Source organism: Dromiciops gliroides, chromosome 4, assembly GCF_019393635.1.
Source record: "Dromiciops gliroides isolate mDroGli1 chromosome 4, mDroGli1.pri, whole genome shotgun sequence".
Classification (NCBI taxonomy): domain Eukaryota; kingdom Metazoa; phylum Chordata; class Mammalia; order Microbiotheria; family Microbiotheriidae; genus Dromiciops; species Dromiciops gliroides.
The window spans coordinates 436,528,956-436,551,304 of NC_057864.1; the positions used below are offsets into that span (position 1 = coordinate 436,528,956).

A 22,349-nucleotide genomic window follows, 5' to 3' on the forward strand; every position below is an offset into this window, starting at 1 on the left:
AGGGGGCACTCCAGACCTTTGGGCTCTTTCCTCTCTGGTCTGTTCCTGGGACTGCCCAAGCTTAAGTAGGTCTAAGCAGGGAGAACCAAGGCAGTGAGACTGTAGAGAGTTCTCTTCCCTCTTTTGTTTCCTATTTCTCCTGTATATAGCTTGTTTGTACATATTTTGCTTGTTGTCTCCCCCATTAGATTGTAAGCTTCTTGAGGGTGAGGATAGTCTTTTGCCTTTTTTTTTTTAAATCTCCAGTGCTTAGAATAGTGCCTGAAACATAGTAGGTGTTTAATAAATGTTTACTGACTGACACCCATAAAGGCCACCAGCTGCTGCCACTGGGTAGAAGTCGTACCCAAAGTTCTCTTGCTGAGTGCTCAGTTTAACTGCCACCGTCCCATTTCCTCTTCATCTCTTCATCTTTTGGTGCCTCTCATCACAAACACTGAGATGGACACAGAGCTCACACAAATTTATGTTTATTTTTAATTTCCAGAGCAGGTTCACAAGATTGCAGGTCAGAGAAGGAGGGAGGCCCTTCTTCTAGCCACATTGGCATCTACCTGTCTTCCCCATCCTCAGGCCCATCCCCTGACTCAGTGACCACACCTCCCCCAGACCCATCTCCAGAACAGTGGGGAGCAGGCTGGAGGGAGACACAAGTGTGTCTCAGAAGCAGCAAGGGCAGGACTAGAGAGCCCAGTCAAGCAGACCAGGCCACTCAGAGCAGAGAAGGGCCAGTAGGAAGCCCCTCTCCTGATTGGGTCTTGGCACAGCTAAGCCTTTTTATTGCCCCATTTGGCCATCTTGGCATAGATGGGCTGTTTGTAGAATTTGTCAGAGCGCATGTAGGCTGCAATCTTCTCCAGGGCCTTAAGGTGAACAAGAGGGGAAAAAATGGAGCCAAGACCCTAAGTCTTAGGGGGCAGGCTCCTCCAACACAATAATAAACACCTCCCATTGATACAGAGCTTTTCAGAGTAGGCAGTGCAAATATTATTCCCATTTTATAGATAAGCCTGAGGCTCAAAGGTTAAGCTCAAGTATTCAGCCTCCAAATCATATCAGCTTTGTCCTTTCCTGTACCTCATCTCTCAAATAAATAAATGACTAGGACACACCCTTACCTGCTCAATTTCAAAATGTCACCGGAGTAACTAGCCTCCCCCATCTCATGCAGAATACTGCAAGACTATCAAAGAACTCAATGACACTTTTTGCACAGGTTGCCCCCAGGGACAAGGATAAATATTTGCAGTGGAAGACAGGGGCTGGCTCCCCTCTGGCCTCAGGGTCCCAGGCTGAATAAGGAGAGGGAGTTTGGCATTGGAAGAGGGGAAAGCTGCATCTTTACCTCAAAGCGTGCAATGAAATCCTTCAGATTTGGGAATTCATCCAGGCACTTGGGCTCAAACAATTGGTTCTGGTCTAGGACATCATACACGAGGAAGTCCACAAAAGTGATCTAAGGTGGGAAAATGCCATAGATTGGAGGGGTCTTAAGTTCCTTGGGAAGAAAGTCCCTCCCTTCGTCCCCTGGCTCCTACCTTGTCTCCTACAAACCATGTCCGCTTTCCCAGGAACTGGGAGAAGAGCTTCAGCTGCCCTGGGAGCTGCTCCAGGTACCCAGGTTTCAGTTTCTCCTGGATCAGAAGGGAATAAACAGTCAGGATCCTCCCCACATTGCTTTTTCCTCAGCATCTCCTCTCAGCCACCAGGACCATGAGCTTTCCCTTGTGCCTTGTCTAAAATTGGCTGACTTTGCACTCTCTGCCCTAAAGAGGAACGACAGCCTAATATTCCCTTACCTTGGATAGCAAATTGCTGTTTATTATTACTGTCATTATACAGTTTTTTTTTCTTTGCATTATGAAGTCACTTACAGCATTGTGGTAAGAACATCCCTTAGGGTTACCTCAAGGAAGGATGACTTAGCAAAATGAATCTGGGGATGTGGGTGGTGCTCATTCCTGCAGCCAAGAAATAGCCTGGTTGGTGATAAGAATCAAGGTGTGGCACCCAGCCTTACTAATCTACAAAAGGAGTTGGGAACTTAAAAAAAAATGACCCTGGGGGCAGCTAGGTGGTGAACTGGATAAAGCACCGGCCCTGGATTCTGGAGTACCTGAGTTCAAATCCAGACTCAGACACTTGACACTAGCTGTGTGACCCTGGGCAAATCACTTAACCCCCGTTGCTCAACAAAAAAACCCAAAAAAAACCTGACCCTTAGACACACTGTAGGGAAGTCATCAAAGTAGCTATCAGAGGTGGCAGAGTGAAGGGTCCTGGACTTGGACACATGAAGATCTGGGTTTGAAACTCTATGTCATGTATTCATTGTGTGGGCAAGTCACTGAGGCTCTCTCAGACTCAGTTTCTTCAAGGGTAAAATGGGGGGTAATAACAGCACCTGTCTCAGAGGACTGTTGTGAGGGTCAAGTGAGTAACAGGTAGTTTTCAATTCCATATCAGGGGAACTTTGCCCCATGATAGCTCTCAAAAATAAATGACTCAAAAAAAAATAAATGACTCCTCTACATTCTTACCCACTCTGTTTTAATATTCATCCCATCTCCAGAGTAACTAGTCTACCCCCATCCCATGCAGATAGGTAATATGGACATATAATGGGTGCCTAATAAATGCTTGTTGACTTGGGGAACACTGCTTGGGAGAAAAAGGGCCTTAACATGCTGATACTAGCTATTACTACAACTCCCTGGGCTTCAGACCCTAATTTATAAAATAAACAACATCTAAGGTGTCTGCTACCTTCAAATCTGTGATCCTGGAAGGGGCTGCTTTTAAAGGAAAAAAGACAGCAAGCTGCCTATTGGAAGCAAGTGATGTCAGGAAGACAGGCTGCAGGGATGATGATGATGAGTTGTGAAGTAGTTGGGCCTCAGAGGAAGACTTGGTTAGTCTGGATGAGTCAGCAAATGAAACTGTATGGCAGAGGAGAAAGTGGGTTGGGGGAAGGGAAGGATGCTCACTGGCTAAAAGCACTGGGATGTCCAGGGAAAGGGGCTAGAAAGACAAAAGGCACAACTGCTCCACTATGTAAAAATTCCATCCAAACTTTAAAGATGTTTTGTAACTTATAAGACTTTCCCAGCTTTCTTCTTCTTTTTTGCGTGTTTTCTGTTTTCTCGAGCTTTCTTCTTTTAAATCCATTCCTTTAGTTTTTTAAGTTTAAACCTATTCCTTTTAGTTTAGAGCAATAAAACTCCTTATGTTGCCCCACATCATCTACTTCCCCATTATTGGGTGCTTATTTCCTTGTAGGAGCCAAAGTAGGGACAAAGAAAATTAGTTGATACCAAAGGTAGATAATCTGCTAAACCCTTCTAAGGTATATGAGCCCCCAGAAGGTGTTCTCTCTCCAGAATGATGAGGGAGCTGAGGCTTGAGTGTGGGCCAGGAAATCTCAGAGCTACTTCAGAGTGATTTATCATCAGAACACCTAAGAGTCACACCTGCTGGGTTAAGCCCTCAGGTTTGAAAGTCCCTAAAACACAGGGATCAGGGAGACAAATCCAAGAAGGAAGCCTTTGGGACCCACAGATCCTGCTTCCTTTCTTCATCCCTAGTCTCTCCCCCATTCCAGTTTATGTAGGAGAAACTTACAAAATCTGGGCTGTAGTTGACTCTAACCAGCTGCATACGGAAGTCCATGACCTGGTTCTCCAGCAAGTCCACACGAATCTTCTCTTCCTCAGTCTCACCACCTGCAGGTGAGTAGGAGGAGAATGTACCCTCATCATCCCAGCCCTGAAGACCTTGGGACTTCCTTTACTGCCCCTGTGCCCCCACTTACACATGTTGTGCTTTCTGGCAATGTAGCGCAAGATGGCATTGCTCTGGGTGATCTTCTGTTTCCCATCAATCAGGTATGGCAGCTGGAAGAAGAAGAGGGACAGGTCAGTCAGTAGGTCAGTCAGTGATGGTCCCTGGCACCTCAGCTCCAGTGCCCTGAATCTCCACAGGGCCCCACCAAATCCCACCCCAGCCAAGGCAAAAAAAGTCAAGAAGAGTTTGGAGGCAGTTCCCCTGATGCAGACAACTACATTAGGGAAGTCCAGGCCCAGCTTGAACTTGACATCCAGCCACTGGCTGCGGTCATAGTCAGGAGCTGTGGGGAAGAAGAAGCAGTAACCCTAGATGCCCCAATGTTCTACCCTTTTCTCCCCAAGATCCCACATGGGAAAGCAACGGGGCTCTGTGGGTCTGTTAAAGGCTGAGAGATGACAGAGAAGCCCAGGGTCCCATATACCCAGCCTGCTCTGCTTGGAACATATCTTGGGATGAAAGGGATAATAATCTGACACAGCTAGGCTAGCCCATCTCAGTCTAGGGAATTAGTAGTCCCAAATCACTTATATTGCTCCCCCCCACCCAAACATCTCCCTGTTGCCCTTGAAGGCAGGACTGAGTTCTAGATTAGAGTAGAGGGCAGGATCATAGCTTTAGGACTGGAAGGGGCAGACCTCACAGTGGGCACACCAGTGTTAGCAGAGGACCAGTGGGGCCCTGTCATAAGCTTGTATACCCGGGCAGCCCCCACTCCCACCCCCATGTACACACATACAACATGCACTTCTTAAGGTTTTAGCCTCAGTACTGGAGTCAAAAGGGAGGAAATCTAGACTCTCACCTATGTCTTGCCAATCCCTCCCAGAGCTCCTTGCTAACTACAGTGTAGGCAAGGGGCAGACAGGGCTTAGCAGGCCCCTTTCATTGAGAGCTCCCTTCTCCTGTAACTTACCTTCCCCAATTTGGTAGAGCTTCTCCTCATAATTAGTATCAGTGTACTGCAGGAGCAGGCGGATGGCATGGGCCAGCTGAGAAGAGGACAGACAGTGGGGGTAGGGAGTGGAGACTCCACCTCAGTGATCATGTTTCCTTTATTACACCCCCCAACCCTCTGTAGGAGCCTCTCATTTACCCCTACTCTGAGGAAGAATTCTTGGGGGCCCTAACTTGTGTGGGAATAGCAAAGGACCCTGACTCCCCCATGCTGCAGCATCTGCATTCTTTCCTGCCTCCATAAGGACACAAGTAGGGCCAAAGACCATTGGATTATCAATGAGCCCCAAAAGTTTTAGGGTACTTTCAAGCTACTGAAAGTGTGGTAAAAGCCTGTGTAAAGGGAATGGTAGCAAATTGGGGCTCAGAAGTGCTGGTGGTTAACAGGGAGGGAGTGGGGGCCGGAGTGGAAATTAATTTCACTTGCTAGGCAGGTGAACCTATGCAGGAAGGCGCCCCTCCAAGGCAAGGCCAACGATGCCAAAGGGGCATGGAATGAAATGCCCTCGGTGAGAGAGGCTGTCCGCGGTGCTCCCATCCTCATACCCTCCCCAATGTACTTCCCCCCCAATCCTAAAACTTCTTCCTGTGGGAGAGATTCAGGGAAATCCTCCGTACCTCCCTCTGTCACTTGAAGGGGGGTGGTGGTCTGGGGAGCAGTTTAGGGGCGGGGCTCAGGAGCAGCCACAGGTCAGCGGGCAAAACCTGTTCAGGATCTCCGGCTCAGCCCAGATAAAGGGGGATCGGGTCTCAGCTGCGGGCCCCGGAGCGGGTTGAAAAGCCCAGACCTCTTGGTTCCTCCTCCCCGCTCTTCGCGTCCCTCCGCCGCCCCTCCACGTTTCCCCACCCCCCGGTTTGGGAGAGAGCTCACCCCGCGGATGTCCCAGTAGCCCAAGATCATAGGCATATTGTCAACAGGGCGCGGATCAGGGAGCTCTGAAGTCCAGAGGGCTTAGGATAACTTATCTGTAGCTCGAAGGGGGCCGGCTCAGTGGGAGGCGGGCAGGTCTAGGCTCCTCCCCTTCTCCCTCCCCAGCCTTCCATCCCAAGGTCTGGGCCAATGCCGAGTCCAGAACTTGGGGACGGGGCCGTGGGACAGCCAGAAGCTGCCCAAGTTCTGGAGCCATTTAGAGCCTTAGGAGTCCACGAGTTTCCTTCGCGGTGCTTATAACATGCACCTCTGGAGGGCCTCGCTGCGGCAGTTTGTGCCACCTTGGACTTGAGCTTCCATTCCTATCTCTTTGGGAGAAAGGTGATCCCTGGGCAAAGATATCGTATCCTTCACACTCGTTCAATTGCAGAATCCCGCGCTGGTGGAAATCAGTCGTTCAATCTAAACGTATACGTCAAGCCCTGTCTCTGTTCCGGGCACTGTGACAACTGCTGGGGGTGGGGGCAAGCCCCTGAAGCATGTAAACGACTGTTAACATAGGGGGGCGTATATGCAGTAAAAATGGGAGGTCATCTCAGAGAGAAGTCGGTAGCAAGGATTCTCCAGCAGGGATATGGTTTGACCTCACTCTTGAAGCCAAGGCCAAGGCCAAGAGAATGAGCATTTCAGGAACCTGGGGACACAGTGAACAGTCCAGGAATGGGGAGTTCCATTGTGGTGTGGGAGGAACAGCCACAAGTCCAGAGTCACTGGATCTTTGGAGAATCTGTGGAAAAATTGGAACACTAATGCACTGTTGGTGGAGTTGTGAACTGATCCAGCCATTCTGGAGAGCAATTTGGAACTATGTCCAAAGGACCATGTGACTATGGTACATACCATTTTTGACCCAGTAATACCACTACTAGCTCTGTATCCCAAAGAGATCATAGAAAAGGGAAAAGGACCCACATGTACAAAATCTTTATAGCAGCTCTCTTGGTGGTGGCAGAGAATTGGATATTGAGGGAATGCCCATCAATTGGGGAATGGCTGAACAAGTTGTTGTTTATGAATGTAATGGAATACTAATGTGCTGTGAGAAATGATGAGCAGACAGATTTCAGAAAATCCTGGAAAGACTTAAGGGGACTGATGCTAAGTGAAATGAGCAGAACCAGGAGAACATTGTACACAGTAACAGCATTGTGTGATGATCAACTGTGATGGACTTGGGTCTTCTTAGCAATACAGTGATCCAAGACAATGCCAAAAGACACATGGTAGAAAATGCTCTCCATATCCAGAAAAATAACTATGGGATCTGAATGCAGATTGAAGAATAATATTTTCACTTTTGGTGATTTTTTTTGTTATTCTTTCTTGTGTTTTTTCCTCCTTTGTTCTGATTTTTCTCTCACAACATGACTAATATATAAATATGTTTTACATGAATGTAATGAATAATCTATGTCAGATTGCTTGCTGGCTTTGAGAGGGAGGTTGGAAGGAAGGGTGGGAAATAATTTGAAATTCAAAATCTTACAAAAATGAAAGTTGAAAACTATCTTTACATGTAATTGGAAAAAATAAAATAAAATAAAATACTATTAAAACAAAAACAATGCATGTGTGAGGTGATAAGGGTCTGCACCAGAGAGGGGGCAGAGTCAAGAGAGAAGGGGGCAAATTCCAGAGATGAAATTGACAGTAGCAGATTGGATATGGGAATGAGAGTACTGAGCAGTAAGGGGTGCTTGAAGCCCAGGGATGGTGCTATTAGTGCCCCCTAAAATTTCCCCCCTTGGGTAAAAGTGCTTCCCTCTGTCCAGTTCTCTGAGCCCTGGATTTAGGGTTGTCTATGTCTGCAAACAGCTGTGTAGCTTCCTAGCTGTAGGTTTGTCTCCTGTAAATGGGAGTGGGGGTAGTGGTGGGGGTGGGGCTAGAGAATCTCTAAGGTATCTTTCAGTTTTGGAATGCTAGGCTTCCATGGAGAGTAGGATTGGCCCCAGCAGGGGAGGACAGAGGCAGGAGGGTCTGGGACAGGAAGCTGATGGAGCTCAAAGGACCCTCCTAACACTGTCTTTGGGGCCAGCTCTTACAACCTCCCCCTTTATACAAACAGCCTCTCTTCAGAATCCCCTTTGCCCTCAGCCTGCTCTCACTCATTTTAAGACCTAGCCCACTTTCTTCCTTCTTTGTAGTTTTCCTTTCTTCTTTGAATGCTGCTGTTGCCAGGCCATGAGACCCCTAGAAACAGAGGGGGAGGCAGAGAGAGAACAATGGGGCCTGGAGGTGGGGCTGGAACATGGGATCAGAGGTACCCTGAAAAATTCAGTAAAAATGGAAGGATTTCAAGGTGGGTTAACCTAGGAAAGCCTATCAGAACTACTCAGGAATTAATTATACTGACCATAAAGTTCAAATTCCTCAGCCTATCTCAAGGTTTTCCCACCTGGCCCCTGTCCAGTGTTGTCTTGCATATAAACCTATATTCTAGCCAAACTGGTCTATTCTCTGCCCCTTGGATACACCTTGCACTTTCTGAATCCCGTTGCATTGTGGAGATTAAAACTGTTCAAGCTACCATAAAAAGGCTGAGTCAAAGCTCCAAGATAACAGCACTTTATCAAAAGGTCCATGGTGCCCTCTGAAGCAGTGGACCTCAGGTCTTCCTCACAATCTGAGATGCCTCCTTCTTCTACAACCTTGTTTTATAAAGTTTGATGCCCAAATATGCAAAAGAGGCATGGAGACATACAGAATCTCACTGATTGATAGACCTTGCTTTTGAGAGTCAAAAATGGCCCATCAGCAGGTGGATCACAGACTGGGCAAAGCATTGAGGTATCTCCACTGACTAAGTGGTCATAAGTTGGTCACCTGCTCATACTAGACAAGAGACAAAGGTCTGGAAGTATAAAAATAAGGTGGAGGACTTTCCAAAGCATCAAGGCATCTCACCCATGTTGTCTTTGGCCATGAAATTTGAACAAACCAAGATGGAGATATCCTTGTCAGCTTTCTTGTGGTTGTTCAACAGAGCCTCATAACTTGGTAAAGTTTGAGGTCCACTATAAAAACCTCTATCTATTCCCACATTATTTTTCTTTCTTTTCTTTTTTGGCAGGGCAATGACGTTTAAATGATTTGCCCAGGATCACACAGCTAGTAAGAATCAAATGTCTGAAGCAGGATTTGTACTCAGGTCTTCCTGAATCCATGGCCAGTGCCACCTAGCTGCCCCCTATTCCCATATGATTTATGTAGAATATCATACTGATTAATACTGAGTGGAATAGAGTAAGGGTCCAAATGACTTCTCTCAGTATCATTTTTTCCCTGCTTAGAGTGCTCTCCTCTCCCTGTCTTTGCTTGTTGAAGTCCTATCTGTCCAACTGAAATCTTATGTCTTCTTACCAAGTCAGGTGATTGCCCACTAATCTCTTCCCCCCTTGCCCCTCATCACTTTAGGTGTTAGCTGACAGGAGGTATAGCTTTAAGACCTAAAGGAATGCCATTCATGGGGGAATTTCAGGCACTGGACATAGGTGCCAGATTTTTTAAATGGCAGCCAGGAGGACAGTAACTGGGTCTAACTGGATTGCATTTCTTTTTCTTTCTTTTTAAAAAAAAATTATTTATTTGTTTGTTTGTTGATGAGGCAATTGTGGTTAAGTGATTTGCCCAAGGTCACACAGCTAGTAAGTGTCAAGTGTGTAAGGCCACATTTGAACTCAGGTCCTCCTGAATCCAGGGCAGGTGCTCTATCCAATGAGCCACCTAGCTGCCCCTGGATTGCATTTCTAAACAAATTTCTACACTAAATCTTTCTAAGTGGCAGTTTCCTTAGAGCAGGGCTTCTTAAATAATTTTCCATTTGTGAGCCCTTTTTGCCCAAGAAATTTTCACTCCACCCCAAGTATATAGGTATATAAAAAAAGGTATATAAATGAAACATTTACTGTCAAATTTTTCACAAACCTCACATTTAGGTAGTCTACCCTATATGAGGTCACTACTCACAATTTAAGAAGCTTTGCCTTAGAGGACAACTAATGCAATTTATTCATGAATTCAGGCAAGACATTAAATGATATGTGTCTGAAGTTACTTGTCTCTTATGTGGCATACCTAGGATTTGAACTCATGTTGTTTTACTCTAGACCTCAGATTCTATTGCCCCCCCCCCAACCCCAATCCTCCAGCAGGGCCCTAGGTTAAAGCAGGTTTGCATTGCTTTCCCCAGGACAAAGGCATATCCCAGCTCTCAGGACAATGGAGAGGGCAAGAGCCAGGGCAGGGGGCACTGCAGACCTTTGGGCTCTTTCCTCTCTGGGCTGTTACTGGGGCTGCCCAAGCTCCAGTGGATCTCAGCAGGGAAAGCTAGAAGAGCAAGGCAGTGCGACTGTAAAAAGTTCCCTTCCCTCTCTTGTTTCCTATTTCACCTGTATATCTAGCTCGTTTATAATATTTTGCTTGCTGTCTCTCCCATTAGATTGTAAGCTCCTTGAGGGAAAGGATTGTCATCTTTTTGGCTGGGCAACACGGGCCAAGTGACTTGTCCAGGGTCACATAGCTAGTAAGTGTGAAATATCTGAGGGCAGATTTGAACTCAGGTCCTCCTGAATCCAGGGTTGATGCTTTATCCATTGCACCATCTAGCTGCCCCAAAGATCGTCTTTTGCCTTTTAAAAAAAAAATCTCCAGTGCTTAACATAGTGCCTGGCACATAGTTGGAGTTTAATAAATGTGTATTGACTGACACCAGGAAAGACCAGCAGGGGCTGCCAATGGATAGAAGTCCTACCCAAAGTTCTCTTGCTGAGTGCCCAGTTTAACTACTACAGTCCCATTCCCTCTTCATCTCTTCATCCTTTGGAGCCTCTCACCACAAACACTGAGATGACACAGAGCTCACACAAATTCATGTTTATTTTTAATTTCCAGAGCAGGTTCACAAGATTGTAGGAAGGGATGAGGGAAGTCAGGGAAGGAGGGAGGCTCTTCTTCTAGCCCCATTGACATCTACCTGTCTTGCCCATCCCAGGCCCTTACCCTGCCTCAGTGACCACACCTCCCCCACACCCATCTCCAGAACAGTGGGGAGCAGGCTGGAGTGAGACACAAGTGTGTCTCAGAAGCAGCAAGGGCAGGACCAGGGAGCACTGTCAAGCAGACCAGGCCACTCAGAGAAAAGAAGAGCCAATAGGAAGCCCCTCTCCTGTTGGGTCCTGGCACAGCTAAGCCTTTTTGTTTCCCCATTTGGCCATCTTGCTATTGATTGGCTGTTTGTAAAATTTGTCAGAGCGCATGTAGGCTGCAATCTTCTCCAGGGCCTTGGGTGGAACAAGAGGGAAAAAAAAGAGTCAAGACCCTAAGCTCCACACAGTGTGAATCCTCCCTTACCACAGTAATACACACCTCCCATAGATACAGAGCTTTTCAGAGTAGGAAGTGGAAGTGTTATTCCCATTTTACAGATAAGACTGAGGCTCAAAGGTTAATCTTAAATATTCAATCTCCAAGTCATATCAGATTTGTCCTTCACTGTACTTCATCTAAAAAAAAATGACTAGGACACACCTCTACCTGTTTAATTTTATATTCCCCCCAGAGTAACTAGCCTTCCCCAACTCCTGAAGACTGCTGGGAGGCTATAGAAAGAATTCTGCTTTAGAGAAAGGGAACTTTTTGTGTAGGTTGCCCTCATGGGACAGGGAAAACTATTGGCAATGGAAGACAGGGGCTGGTTGGCCCCTGGCCTCAGGGTCCCAGGCTGAATCATTGGAAGAGAGGATAAGCTGGATCTTTACCTCAAAGCGGGCAACAAAATCCTTCAGATTTGAGAATTCATCCAGGCACTTGGACTCAAACAATTGGTTCTGGTCTAGGGCATCATATATGAGGAAGTCCACAAAAGTGATCTAAGGTGGGAAAATTTCATAGATTGGAGGGGTCTTAAGTTCCTAGGGAAAAAAGTCCCTCCCTTCCTCCCCTGGCTCCTACCTTGTCCCCTGCAAACCATGGCCGCTTCCCCAAGAACTGGGAGAAGAGCTTCAGCTGCCCTGGGAGCTGCTCCAGGTACTCAGATTTCAGTTTCTCCTGGATCAGAGGGGAATAAACAGTCAGGATCCTCCCCACATTGCTTTTTCCTCTGCATCTTCTCTCAGCAACCAGGACCATGAGCTTTCCCTTGTGCCTCCCCTCAAATTGGTTGACTTTGCACCCTCTTCCCTAAGGAGGAATGAGAGCCTAATCTTCCCCTACCTTTGATGGCAAATTGCCATTTATTATTATCACTGGTATACCTTTTTTTTCCCCATTATGAAGTCCCTTATTCTGTTAAGAACATTCAGATAGGAGCACTCTACTTTTCAGGTAAGATTGTGGTATTCTGGTAAGAATATTCTGGTAAGAATTGTGGTAAGAACATTGCCATGGGGTCCCCTGAAGGATGGATGACTTAGCAAAATTAATCTGGGGATGTGGGTGGTGCTCATTACTGTAGCCAGGAAAAAGCTTAGTTGGTGATGAGGGTCAAAGTGTGGCACCCAGCCTTACTACTTTACAAAAGGAGTTGGGAACTTAAAAAAAAAGTGACCCTTAGACACATAGCAAGTCACTTAGGTTACCAAGGCAGCTATCAGAGGTGGTGTAGTGAGGAATCCCAGACTTGGAGACAGGAAGATCTAGCTTTGAAACTCTACATCATGGACTCATTGTGTGGGCAAGTCACTGCAGCCCAGACTCAGTTCTTCAAGGGTAGAATGGGGATAAGAACATCACCTGCCTCAGAGGGTTGTTATGAGGATGAAGTGAGATAACACTTAGGTCCTAACTTGACATTAGATGAACTTTGCACCATGATATCTCTCAAAAAAAAAAAGACTACTTCATATTCTTATGCACTCTGTTTTAAAATTCACCCATCTCCAGAATAAGTAATCAATGCCCATCACATGCAGATAGCTAATGTGGCCTGGTGAGTGCTTAGCATACTGCCTGGAATATAATGGTTGTGCTTGATGACTTGAGGAACACAGCTTAGGAGAAAGGGAGCCTTAAAATGCTATCTGATATGAGGTATTATTACAACCTCCCTCTTCTTTAGACCCTAATTTGTAAAATGAACAACTGCTAACATCTCTGCCATCTTCAGATCTGTGATCCTGTGATAGAATGGGCACCTGGAAGGTGCTGGTTTGAAAGGAAAAAAAAAGACAGCAAGCTGCCTAGTGGCAGAAAGTGATTCAAGCAGATAGGCTGCAGGGATGATGATGAGATGGGAAGAAGTTGGGTCTCAGAGGAAGACCTGGTTAGTCTGGATGAGTCAGAAAACTAAACTGGATGGCAGAGGGGAAAGTGGGTTGGGAGAAGGGAAGGATGCCCACTGGGACCTCCAGGGAAAGGGGCTGGGAAGACAAAGGACACAACTGCTCCAGTATGTAAAAAAGCCTGAATTTCATCCAGACTTTAAAGATGCCTTGTAACTTATAAGACTTTCCTAGCTTTCTTCTTTTAAACCCATGCTTTTCCTGTAGTTTAGGGCAATAAAGTCCGTATATCTCTCCACCACAGCTACTCTCCTGATATTGTGTGCTTATTTTCCAGAGAGGGGCAAACTTTCAAGTTGCAGGCCCTTCTTCAGTGGAACCAAGGGAAGACTCCTGATGGGACAATGGAGATTTCTTAGGCAAAGTTAGCTGATACCATGGGCAGAGTAACCTCCCCCACACATACCAGGGTCCCCTTCTCCCCAGAAGGTGTTATCTCTCCAATATTAAGAGCAGGTGAAGCTTGAGGGTGGACCAGTACATCTCAGAGCTAGCTTGGAGTGATTTACCATCAGAACACCTAAGAGTCACACTTCATGAGTTAAACCCTCAGGTTTGAAAGTCCCCAAAAGACAGGGGTCAAGGAGCTAAATCCAGGAAGAAGGCAGACTTTGGGACCCACAGATCCTGCTTGCTGACTTCCTCCCTGGTCTCTACTCCATTACAATCTACATAGGAGAAACTTACAAAATCTGGGCTGTAGCAGACGCGAAAGAGCAGCTGACGGAAGTCCACGACCTGGTTCTCCAGCAAGTCCACACGAATCTTCTCTTCCTCAGTCTCACCACCTGCAGGTGGGTAGAAGGAGAATGTACCCTCATCATCCCAGCCCTGAAGACCTTGGGACTTCCATTACTGCCCCTGTGCCCCCTCTTACACATGTTGTGCTTTCTGGCAATGTAGCGCAAGATGGCATTGCTCTGGGTGATCTTCTGTTCCCCATCAATCAGGTATGGCAGCTGGAAGAAGAAGAGGGACAGGTCAGTCAGTAGGTCAGTCAGTGATGGTGCCTGGCATCTCTGCCCCAGGGCCCTGAATTTCCACAGGGCCCCATCAAGCTCCATCCCAGTCAAGGCAAAAAACAATAGTTAAGAAGAGTTTGGAAACAGCTCCCCTGATGCAGACACCTACATTAGGGAAGTCCAAGCCCAGCTTGAACTTGACATCCAGTCACTCTTTGGAAGTATAGTCAGGACCTGTGGGGAAGAAGGAACAGTAACCCTAGACCTCCCCATGGTTCTGCCCCTTTCTCCCCAAGACCCCACATGAGAAGGCAGTCAAAGCCTCTCTGGTCTTGGTAAAGGCAGAGAGATGACAGAGAAGCCCAGGGTCCCATATACCCAGCCTGCTCTGCTTGGAAGGTATCTTGGGACTAACGGGATAATAACCTGGCACAGATGGCCTAGCCCATCTCAGTTTAGGGAATTACTGGCCCCAAGTCACTTATAATGCTCTCCATCACCCAAATGTCTCCCTGTTGCCCATGAAGGCAGGACTGAGTTCTAGGCTGGACTAGAGGGCTTTAGAACTGGAAGGGGTAGGCCCCACAGTGGGCACACCAATGTAGGCAGAGGGCCAGTGGGGCCCAGTCATAAGTTTGTATACCCAGTCAGGCCCTACTCCTACCCCCATGTACACACACACAGCCATCACTAGCTGTAAATCCCTAGACCCAGACTTTGATCCTGCCATCTTGGTGGGCATCACAGACCAGCCCTGTCTTGCAAAGAGCCATTTTTAACTTGGTCATCTTTGCCAGTTTCGAGTCACTGATGCACCTGAATCTCTTTTCCTGGCCCAGAGCTCCTTTCTAACAACAGAGCAGGCAAGGGGCTGGGGTGGCCTGGCAGAGGCTGGCCCATTTCATTGAGAGCTCCCCTCTCCCTTAACTTACCTTCGATGTATCGATTCTCCTTGTAATTAGAACCGGTGTACTCCAGGAGCAGGCGGATTGTATGGGCCAGCTGAGGAGGGGACAGACAGTGGGGGTAGGGAGTGGACACTCCCCCTCAGTGATGCTTTTCCCTCTATGGCACAGCCCCCAACCCTCTTTAGGAAGCTCTCATTTACCCCTACTCTGACGAAGAACTTTTGGGGACCTTACCTTGTGTGGGAATAGCAAAGGACCCTGACTCCCCAATGCTGCTGTTGGTTAGCAAGGAGGAAGTCGGGGGTGGAATGGGAATTAATTTCACTTGCGTGGCACGTGAACTTCTGCAGAAGCAGCCCCTCAAAAAAAAAAATCCCAAGGAGGCCAAACGGGCAGAGAGGGGTCGAAATGCACTCGTTAAGAGAGGCAGTCTGAGGGACTGCCGGCCCCTCACACCCTCCCCAATCCAATTTCCCCTGGAACCCTGAAACTGCCTTTTGCGAGAGAGGGGCAGGGAAGTCCTCCCTACCTCACTCCGTCACTCGAAGGGGGGTGGTCTGGGGAGCAGTTTGGGCCGGGAGGGGTCGGGGGCTCAGTAGCAGTGGCAGGTCAGCTGCCAATCTCTTCAAGATGACCGACTGCGCCCACATAAAGAGGGACCGGATCTCAGCTGCGGGCCCCGAAGCATGTAGGGGAAAGCCCAGAGCTCTAGGTTCCTCCTCCCCGCTATTCGCGTTCCTCCGCCGCCCCTCCACCTTTCCCCACCCGCCTGGTTTGGGAGGGCGCTCACCCCGCGGATGTCCCAGTAGCCCAAGATCATAGGCATGTTGTCGGCAGGATCAGGGAACTCTGAACTCTGGATGGCCTAGGATAACTTATGTGCAGTTCGAAGGGGACAGGCCCTGTGGGAGGCGGGCAGATCTAGGCTCCCCCCCCTTCTCCCTTCCCAGTCTTCCACCCCAAGGTCTAGGCCAATTCGGAGTCCGGAACTTGTGGGCGGGGCCATGGGCGGTTCAGAAGCTGCCCAAGTACAGGAACGAGTTAGAGCCTTTGAATGTCCTGAGTTTCCTTTGAGGTGCCTACAACGTGCGCCTTTGGGGTGCCTCGGTGCAGATGTTTGTATCACCTTGAACTTGAGCCTCTATTCCTATCTCCTTGGGAGAAAGTTGGTCCCTTGTCAAAGATATCGTGTCCTTCACACACGTTTAATCCCAGAATCCTGCGGGGGTGGAAATCAGTCATTCAATCCAAACGTATATATCAAGCCCTGTCTCTGTGCAGGGCACTTTGACAGCTGCTGGGGGTGGGGGCAAGCCCCTGGAGCATGTAAACGACTATTAACATAGGAGGGTGTATATGCAGTGTTAATGGGATGTCATCTCAGAGTGAAGACGGCAGCAGGGACCCTCCAGGAGGGATGAGGATTGACCTGAGTCTTGAAGGAGGGAGGCCTCGAGGCCAAGGCCAATGGAATGAGCATTTCAGGAGCCCTGGGATACAGTGAACAGCCCAGGAATGGCGTGTTCCATCGTGGTGTGGGAGGAACAGAGTCAGTGGATTGTGGAGTTCGAGGAGGGGAAGAAGGTGTAAAAAGAATGTAAGGGTAGGAAGGGACCAGCTTGGGAAGGGCTTTGGAAACCCGAGAAAGGACTTTCCATCTGATACCTCCATGTTGTAAGGAACCACTGGAATGTACCAAGTAGGGAAGTGATAGGATCAGAGCCAGGTCCAGGAAAATCACATTGGCTTACAATGTCGTTAATAAGTGGTGAAGTCAGGATTGGAACTCAGGTCCCCATGATGTTTCATGCATACTGATTCAGCCAGACTAGACTTCCCCTGAGCCACCATTTCCCATCTGTGCCCCCTCCCATCTCCATGCCTTCTCCCTGGCTGTCTGCCCTGGCTGGAATGGTTTTCCTCCACATCTCTGCCACTTCAAATCCCTAATTTCCTCTGAGATTCATTTCCAGACCCACCTTTAAATTGTTTTCATATAATTCTTTTTTTATTAAGAATTTTATTTTATTTTCCCTGCAGTTACATGTAAAACAATTTTCTTATTTTATTTTTATTTAGAATTTTGTTTTCCCAACTTACATGTAAAAACAAGGTTTTACATCAATTTTTTAAAACTTTGTGTTCTGAATTCTCTTCCTCCCTCCCCCCCTTATGAATGCAGGCAATTCAATATGTTATTCATATGTAGTCACGGAAGACATTTCCATATTAGGTTGTGAAAGAAAACAGAGAAAAATAACCTTAAGAAAAAGAAACTAAAAAACAAAATTATGCTTCAATCTGTATTCAGACACCATCAGTTCTTTCTCTGGAGATAGATTGCATTTGCCTAAATCCTTCAGAGTTGTCTTGGATCATTGTATTGCTGGGAATAGCCAAGTCATTCACAGCTGAATATCTTACAATATTGTTGTTACTTTGTATATAATGCATTTCACTTTGCATCAGCTCATGTAAGTTCAGGTTTTTCTGAGAGCATCATGCTCATCATTTCTACAGCACAGTAGTGTTCCATCATCTTATCCCACAATTTGTTCAACCATTCCCCAATTGATGGGTATCTCCTCAATTTCAAATTCTTTATGCCAGAAAAGGGCTGCCATAAATATTTTTTTTTACATATAGGTCCTTTAATTTTTTTTTTTCTCTTTTTGGATACCTACCTAGTAGTGATATTACTAGGTCAAAGAGTATGCATGGTTTTATAGCCCTTTGGCCATAGTTCCAAATTGCTCTACAGAATGTTTGAATCAGTTTACAACTCCACCAACCGTGCATTAATGTCTTAGTTTCCCCATATCTCCTACAACGTTTGTCTGTCATTTTCCTCTGCTGTCCTATTATCCAATCCAAACAGTATGAGGTAGTACCCCGGAATTGCCCTGACTTGCATCTTTCTAATCAATAGTGAGTCAGAGGACTTTTTTTTTTTCATATCCAGCCCCACCTTCCTCATGACTCATTTCCTGATTCCTCCAGCTGCTAATCCCCTCTCTCCTATCTATTCATTGAGTGTGGGTATAGTGTATGTTTATGTACTCCCATTTTGGGGATGGTAGAAGTGAGGGATGAAAGGCCAGTCCAGGTGTGCAAAGTCATGGCTGGGCCCCACTGGCCCTGGGCCAGCACTGGCACCAAACAGCAGGGCTTGCCCCTTCTGGCTCTAAATCTGTGATCTCTGTCCTCTGGTCCAGGTGCAGCTCAGTTCTGCCTCCCTCCATGGGAGAAGATTGGGGGCAGGGGAAGGGAGGGAGATTCCCTGATGTGGGGCTAACTAGTCCCAAGTTGGAGCTGACCCAGCCTTCTGAGGAACAGAGTGGCTAGAGTGCTGGGCTGCCCTCAGACCATTCACTAGCAGTCTGACCTGAAACAAATCACTGACACTCTGCCTCAGTTTCCTCATCTGTAAAATAGGATTCCCAAGGTTGTTAGGAAGATAAAATGAAATAATATTTGAAAAGCACAGCACAGTGCCTACTCTGTGGCAGGGACATGTTAGTTATTAGTGATGTAATTCTTATTTATAATTCCCCTTTTGGAGAAGAAGCCCAATCACCCCCTGGGCCACGCTGTAGCTTGAACAGTGTGTCCTGGAAGCAGTGCTACACGTTAAGAAGGAGTTAAAAGCCAAGACATAGTAAGCCAGGATGAGTAGGCAGAGAAAGCAGAAGACCATCAAAAATTTCTTTGGGGGAAAGGTAGACCACAATACATCCTCAGATGAAGAAGATAATAACAGGGTCAAAGCTCCAACATCCAAAGCTTCCAAGAAAAATATGAACTGGTCTCAGGCCATGGAAGCTCTCAAAAGGGACTTTGAAGAGAAAGTAGGAGAGATAGAATGAAGATGTAGAGAAAGAGAGGAAGGAATGGAAAGAGAAATGAGAGCAATGCAGGAGAGTCATGAGAAAAAAAATCAACAGTTTGAAAAGCCAAATGGAAAAGGAGATTAAAAAACTGTCTGCTGAAAATAATTGCCTAAGAATTAGGATTGAACAAATGGAAGCTAGTGACCTTATGAGAAACCAAGACACAGTAAGGCAAATCCAATTGAATGAAAAAATAGAGGGCAATGTGAAATCTCTCCTTGGAAAAACAGCTGACCTGGAAAATAAATCTAGGAGAGATAATCTGAAAATCATTGGACTACCTGAAAACCATCACCAAAACAAGAGCTTAGACACCATCCTCCAAGAGATTGTGAGGGAAAATTGTCCTGATATTCCAGAAGCAGAAGCTAAAATAGAAATTGAAAGAATCCACCGATTACCTCCTGAAAGAGATCTCAAAAGGAAAACCTCCAGGAATATTATAGCCAAATTCCAGAACTCCCAGGTCAAGGAGAAAATATTGCAAGCAGCTAGGAAAAAGGAATTCAAATACTGTGGAGCTCCAATAAGGATAAAGCAAGATCTAGCAGCTTCTACATTAAAGGACCGGAGGGCATGGAATATGATATTCCAGAGGGCAAAGGAACTGGGACTACAGCCAAAAATCATGAGCCAGCAAAACTAAGCATCATCTTTCAGAGGAAAACATGGAATTTCATTGAGAAAGAAGATTTTCAGGCATTTGTTATGAAAAGACCTGAGCTGAATAGAAAATTTGACTTTCAAATACAAGACCCTGGAGAAGCATAAAAAGATAAACAGGAAAAAGACTTCATGAGGGATATTAAAAGATCAAACTGTTTATATTCCTACATGGGAAGATAATACTTTGAACTCATAAGAACTATCTCAGTAAGGAATTAACAGAGAACACAGGTCTGAACTGAATATGAGGGGATGATATCTGTAAAGCATTTATGTTTTGTTCTTTGTGGGGTGTCTTATGTCTGGGGCTGGATTTGGGCTTGGGGCCTCCTGGGTCCAGGGCTGGTGCATTATCCACTGTGCAACCTAACTAACCCATAATGACATCTTTAAAATAGGGTTGAAGTGTAGGAGAAATAGACTGGGGGAGGGGAAGGGGAGAGATGGTCTGGGGAGAGGTTGTTCACATGAAGGAGACAAGAAAAAAGCTTATGGAGGGGAGGGGAAGAGGGGGAAGGAATTGGGGAGTGAGTGAACTTTAATATCATCAGAATTGACTCAAAGAAGGACTAACATACATACTCAAGTGGGTATAGTAATATATTTTTGCCTTGAGGGAGGGCAGATTGGGGGAGAGAGCAGTAAAAAGCAAAATAATTTCGAGGAAGGTAAAGATGTTCCACATAACTGCACAAGTATGACATATTGAATTGCTTGATTTCATAGTGGGGGTTGAGGAGAGAGGGAGGAAGAAAATTTGGAACACAGAATTAGCTGTGTGAGTGAGAGTGGACATGCTGGCAGGGTGTGAAGAAGCCTGAGTTTTGGGGGCTGCTGTTGATAACCTCAATTTTGTTAAGGTTGCCCCTAAGCCCTGTGAGGGTTACAAGTGGTGCAAGTAGCCCTTTCCCATTTGACAGATGCCAAACTGGTAGAGAACCTCTGGCCCTGGAGGTCTGGTCTTTCCTAAAGTCTTCTCAGATGGTCTCAGGAGGACATCTGCTTTACCTTGTGTTTATTTCTGCTGCTCTGAGGAAATGTCCTATCTTTTTGTGGGGGAAATTTGGAGAGCCAAATGTTTTCTGACCTACTCTGCCATCTTCCCAGAATCCTCTCCTACCATCTTTAACATCTGGTAGCTATTCCAAGTGCCTGAAATCCCACCAAAAACAGAGCTAGCACACACCTGGTGAATGCAATAGTAGGGACTGGGGACCCTACTAACCCTGGACACTTGCAGGAGAGTAGAGGCCCTACTTTCATTTGCAGGTGTAAAAAAATAATTATTACCACTAATCTAGTCTGAAAAATTAAAAATTGTGGGCTATATGAAAAAATATAAGTTTAGAAAAATTATAATTGGGCCGTAAATCCCTTCGTGGTCACCATTCAAATGTAAAAATATTTTAAATGACTGTGGCTAATTTGGGGGGGACTAATCTGACTGGAAGACTAATCTGGGGACTTTCAACTAACTGGCTATCTGACTGCTATTAATTTAATATGGGCCGTTTATAAAGTTCCACCACACTGCTCCAGTCCCAAAATTGATAAGCAAAAGATTAAGAAGCCTCTTCCACTTTAACAGCAGAGGGTTTACTTATGAGATACAATTTTTTTTTTCGGGGCAATGGGGGTTAAGTGACTTGCCCAGAGTCACACAGCTAGTAAGTGTCAAGTGTCTGAAGCCGGATTTGAACTCAGGTACTCCTGAATCCATGGCCCGTGCTTTATCCACTGCGCCACCTAGCTGCCCCCTATGAGATACAATTTAAACCTAAAAATACAGGGAAATAAAATGTACAACCTGACTGCGTTCTGACGTGTCTCTTTCCACCTGCTGCGCCTGGAACTTTTTCAGCCTCCTCCTGTGTACCAACGAACCTTCTTCTAGCATTCCCCTCACTGAAATGCCCCCCTGCTCCATAATGGCCTTCGTTCCTTCTTGCTCTTAGCTTTTTCTCCTTCCCCCATCTCTTAGTGCTCCAGCCTTTCTGTTCTCTTAATCTTCGCTTTCTCCAACCTGTACCCTGTGCTGATCGCTTCTGTGCTCTCCGCTGCCTCCCTCAGCGTCTAACTCTCTGGTATATATATATATATATCTTCCCTCTCTCCACTCAAACCTCAGGGCTCCCTTTGTCCCCCCCCCCCCAAGCTAATCTGCCATCCGCACTAGTTTTGGGGCTGTGGGGGGGGGGGACACTCGAGCGTCCTGGGTGTACCACACCCAGGGCTCCAGGGGCCCGTGCCCCCTGCTGTGTGCCCAGGGACCTCTGCGTGGGCTACACCAGAGGCTGACCTGGACAAGCCCAGGATCTCTTGGGTAGATCTGCTCAGGGTGGAGGGAACTGGGGCTTTTCCCCCCAGTCGTCTGACCTGGCCTCTTGCATAGCCCACAAGGCTTTTTTCCCTCAGCTGACGCAGAGTGCCCCTCCACACAGAGAAGAAAAACCTGAGAGCCTAAGACTTTCTAATCTCAGCCCAAAGATAGGGTTCCCAAATCAAAATAAATTTCCACACAGGCCAGAGAGGACAGCTGTAGTTTGCAGCCACTGGAGGGACCAGAGGAGGCAAGATCAATTTTGGGATAGTGTGGCTGGTGCCCTAGCTGTGGCTTAGAAGTGGAGAGGAGAACTAAAGCTTGAGCCCTGAGAGAGACCTCAGAAAATAACTGCTAAAGACACAATTAAAAACAATAAAAAAATAAATAAAATAAAAATGAGTAAGCAAAGGAGAAAGAACTCAATCATACCTAGTTACTATGGTGATAGAGAAGATCTGGATTCATAATAGTGGAAGATAATGGAGCTAAAAAAAAGCCACTCCTTTTTCAGTGAGAAACATCAAGTGGTCCCAAGCACAAAAAATGTTCTGGGATAAACTTAAAAAGGACTTTAGGGAGCAGCTAGGTGGCA

General features: G+C 46.5%; 1 protein-coding gene and 1 pseudogene across 1 annotated transcript; both read right to left on the reverse strand.

Moving 5' to 3' along the window:
* Positions 1–524: 524 nt before the first annotated feature.
* Positions 525–5,788, reverse strand: LOC122725626 (glutathione S-transferase Mu 3-like). Its single transcript, XM_043962828.1, has 8 exons — positions 5,672–5,788; positions 4,760–4,835; positions 4,062–4,126; positions 3,812–3,893; positions 3,622–3,722; positions 1,539–1,634; positions 1,346–1,456; positions 525–863 (listed from the first exon to the last, which is right to left on the reverse strand). The coding sequence occupies exons 1-8, from the start codon at positions 5,705–5,707 to the stop codon at positions 768–770; spliced, it is 663 nt and encodes a 220-aa protein (XP_043818763.1). The 5' UTR covers positions 5,708–5,788; the 3' UTR covers positions 525–767.
* Positions 5,789–10,588: 4,800 nt separating this feature from the next.
* LOC122755598 lies at positions 10,589–15,836 on the reverse strand (annotated as a pseudogene).
* Positions 15,837–22,349: the final 6,513 nt, after the last annotated feature.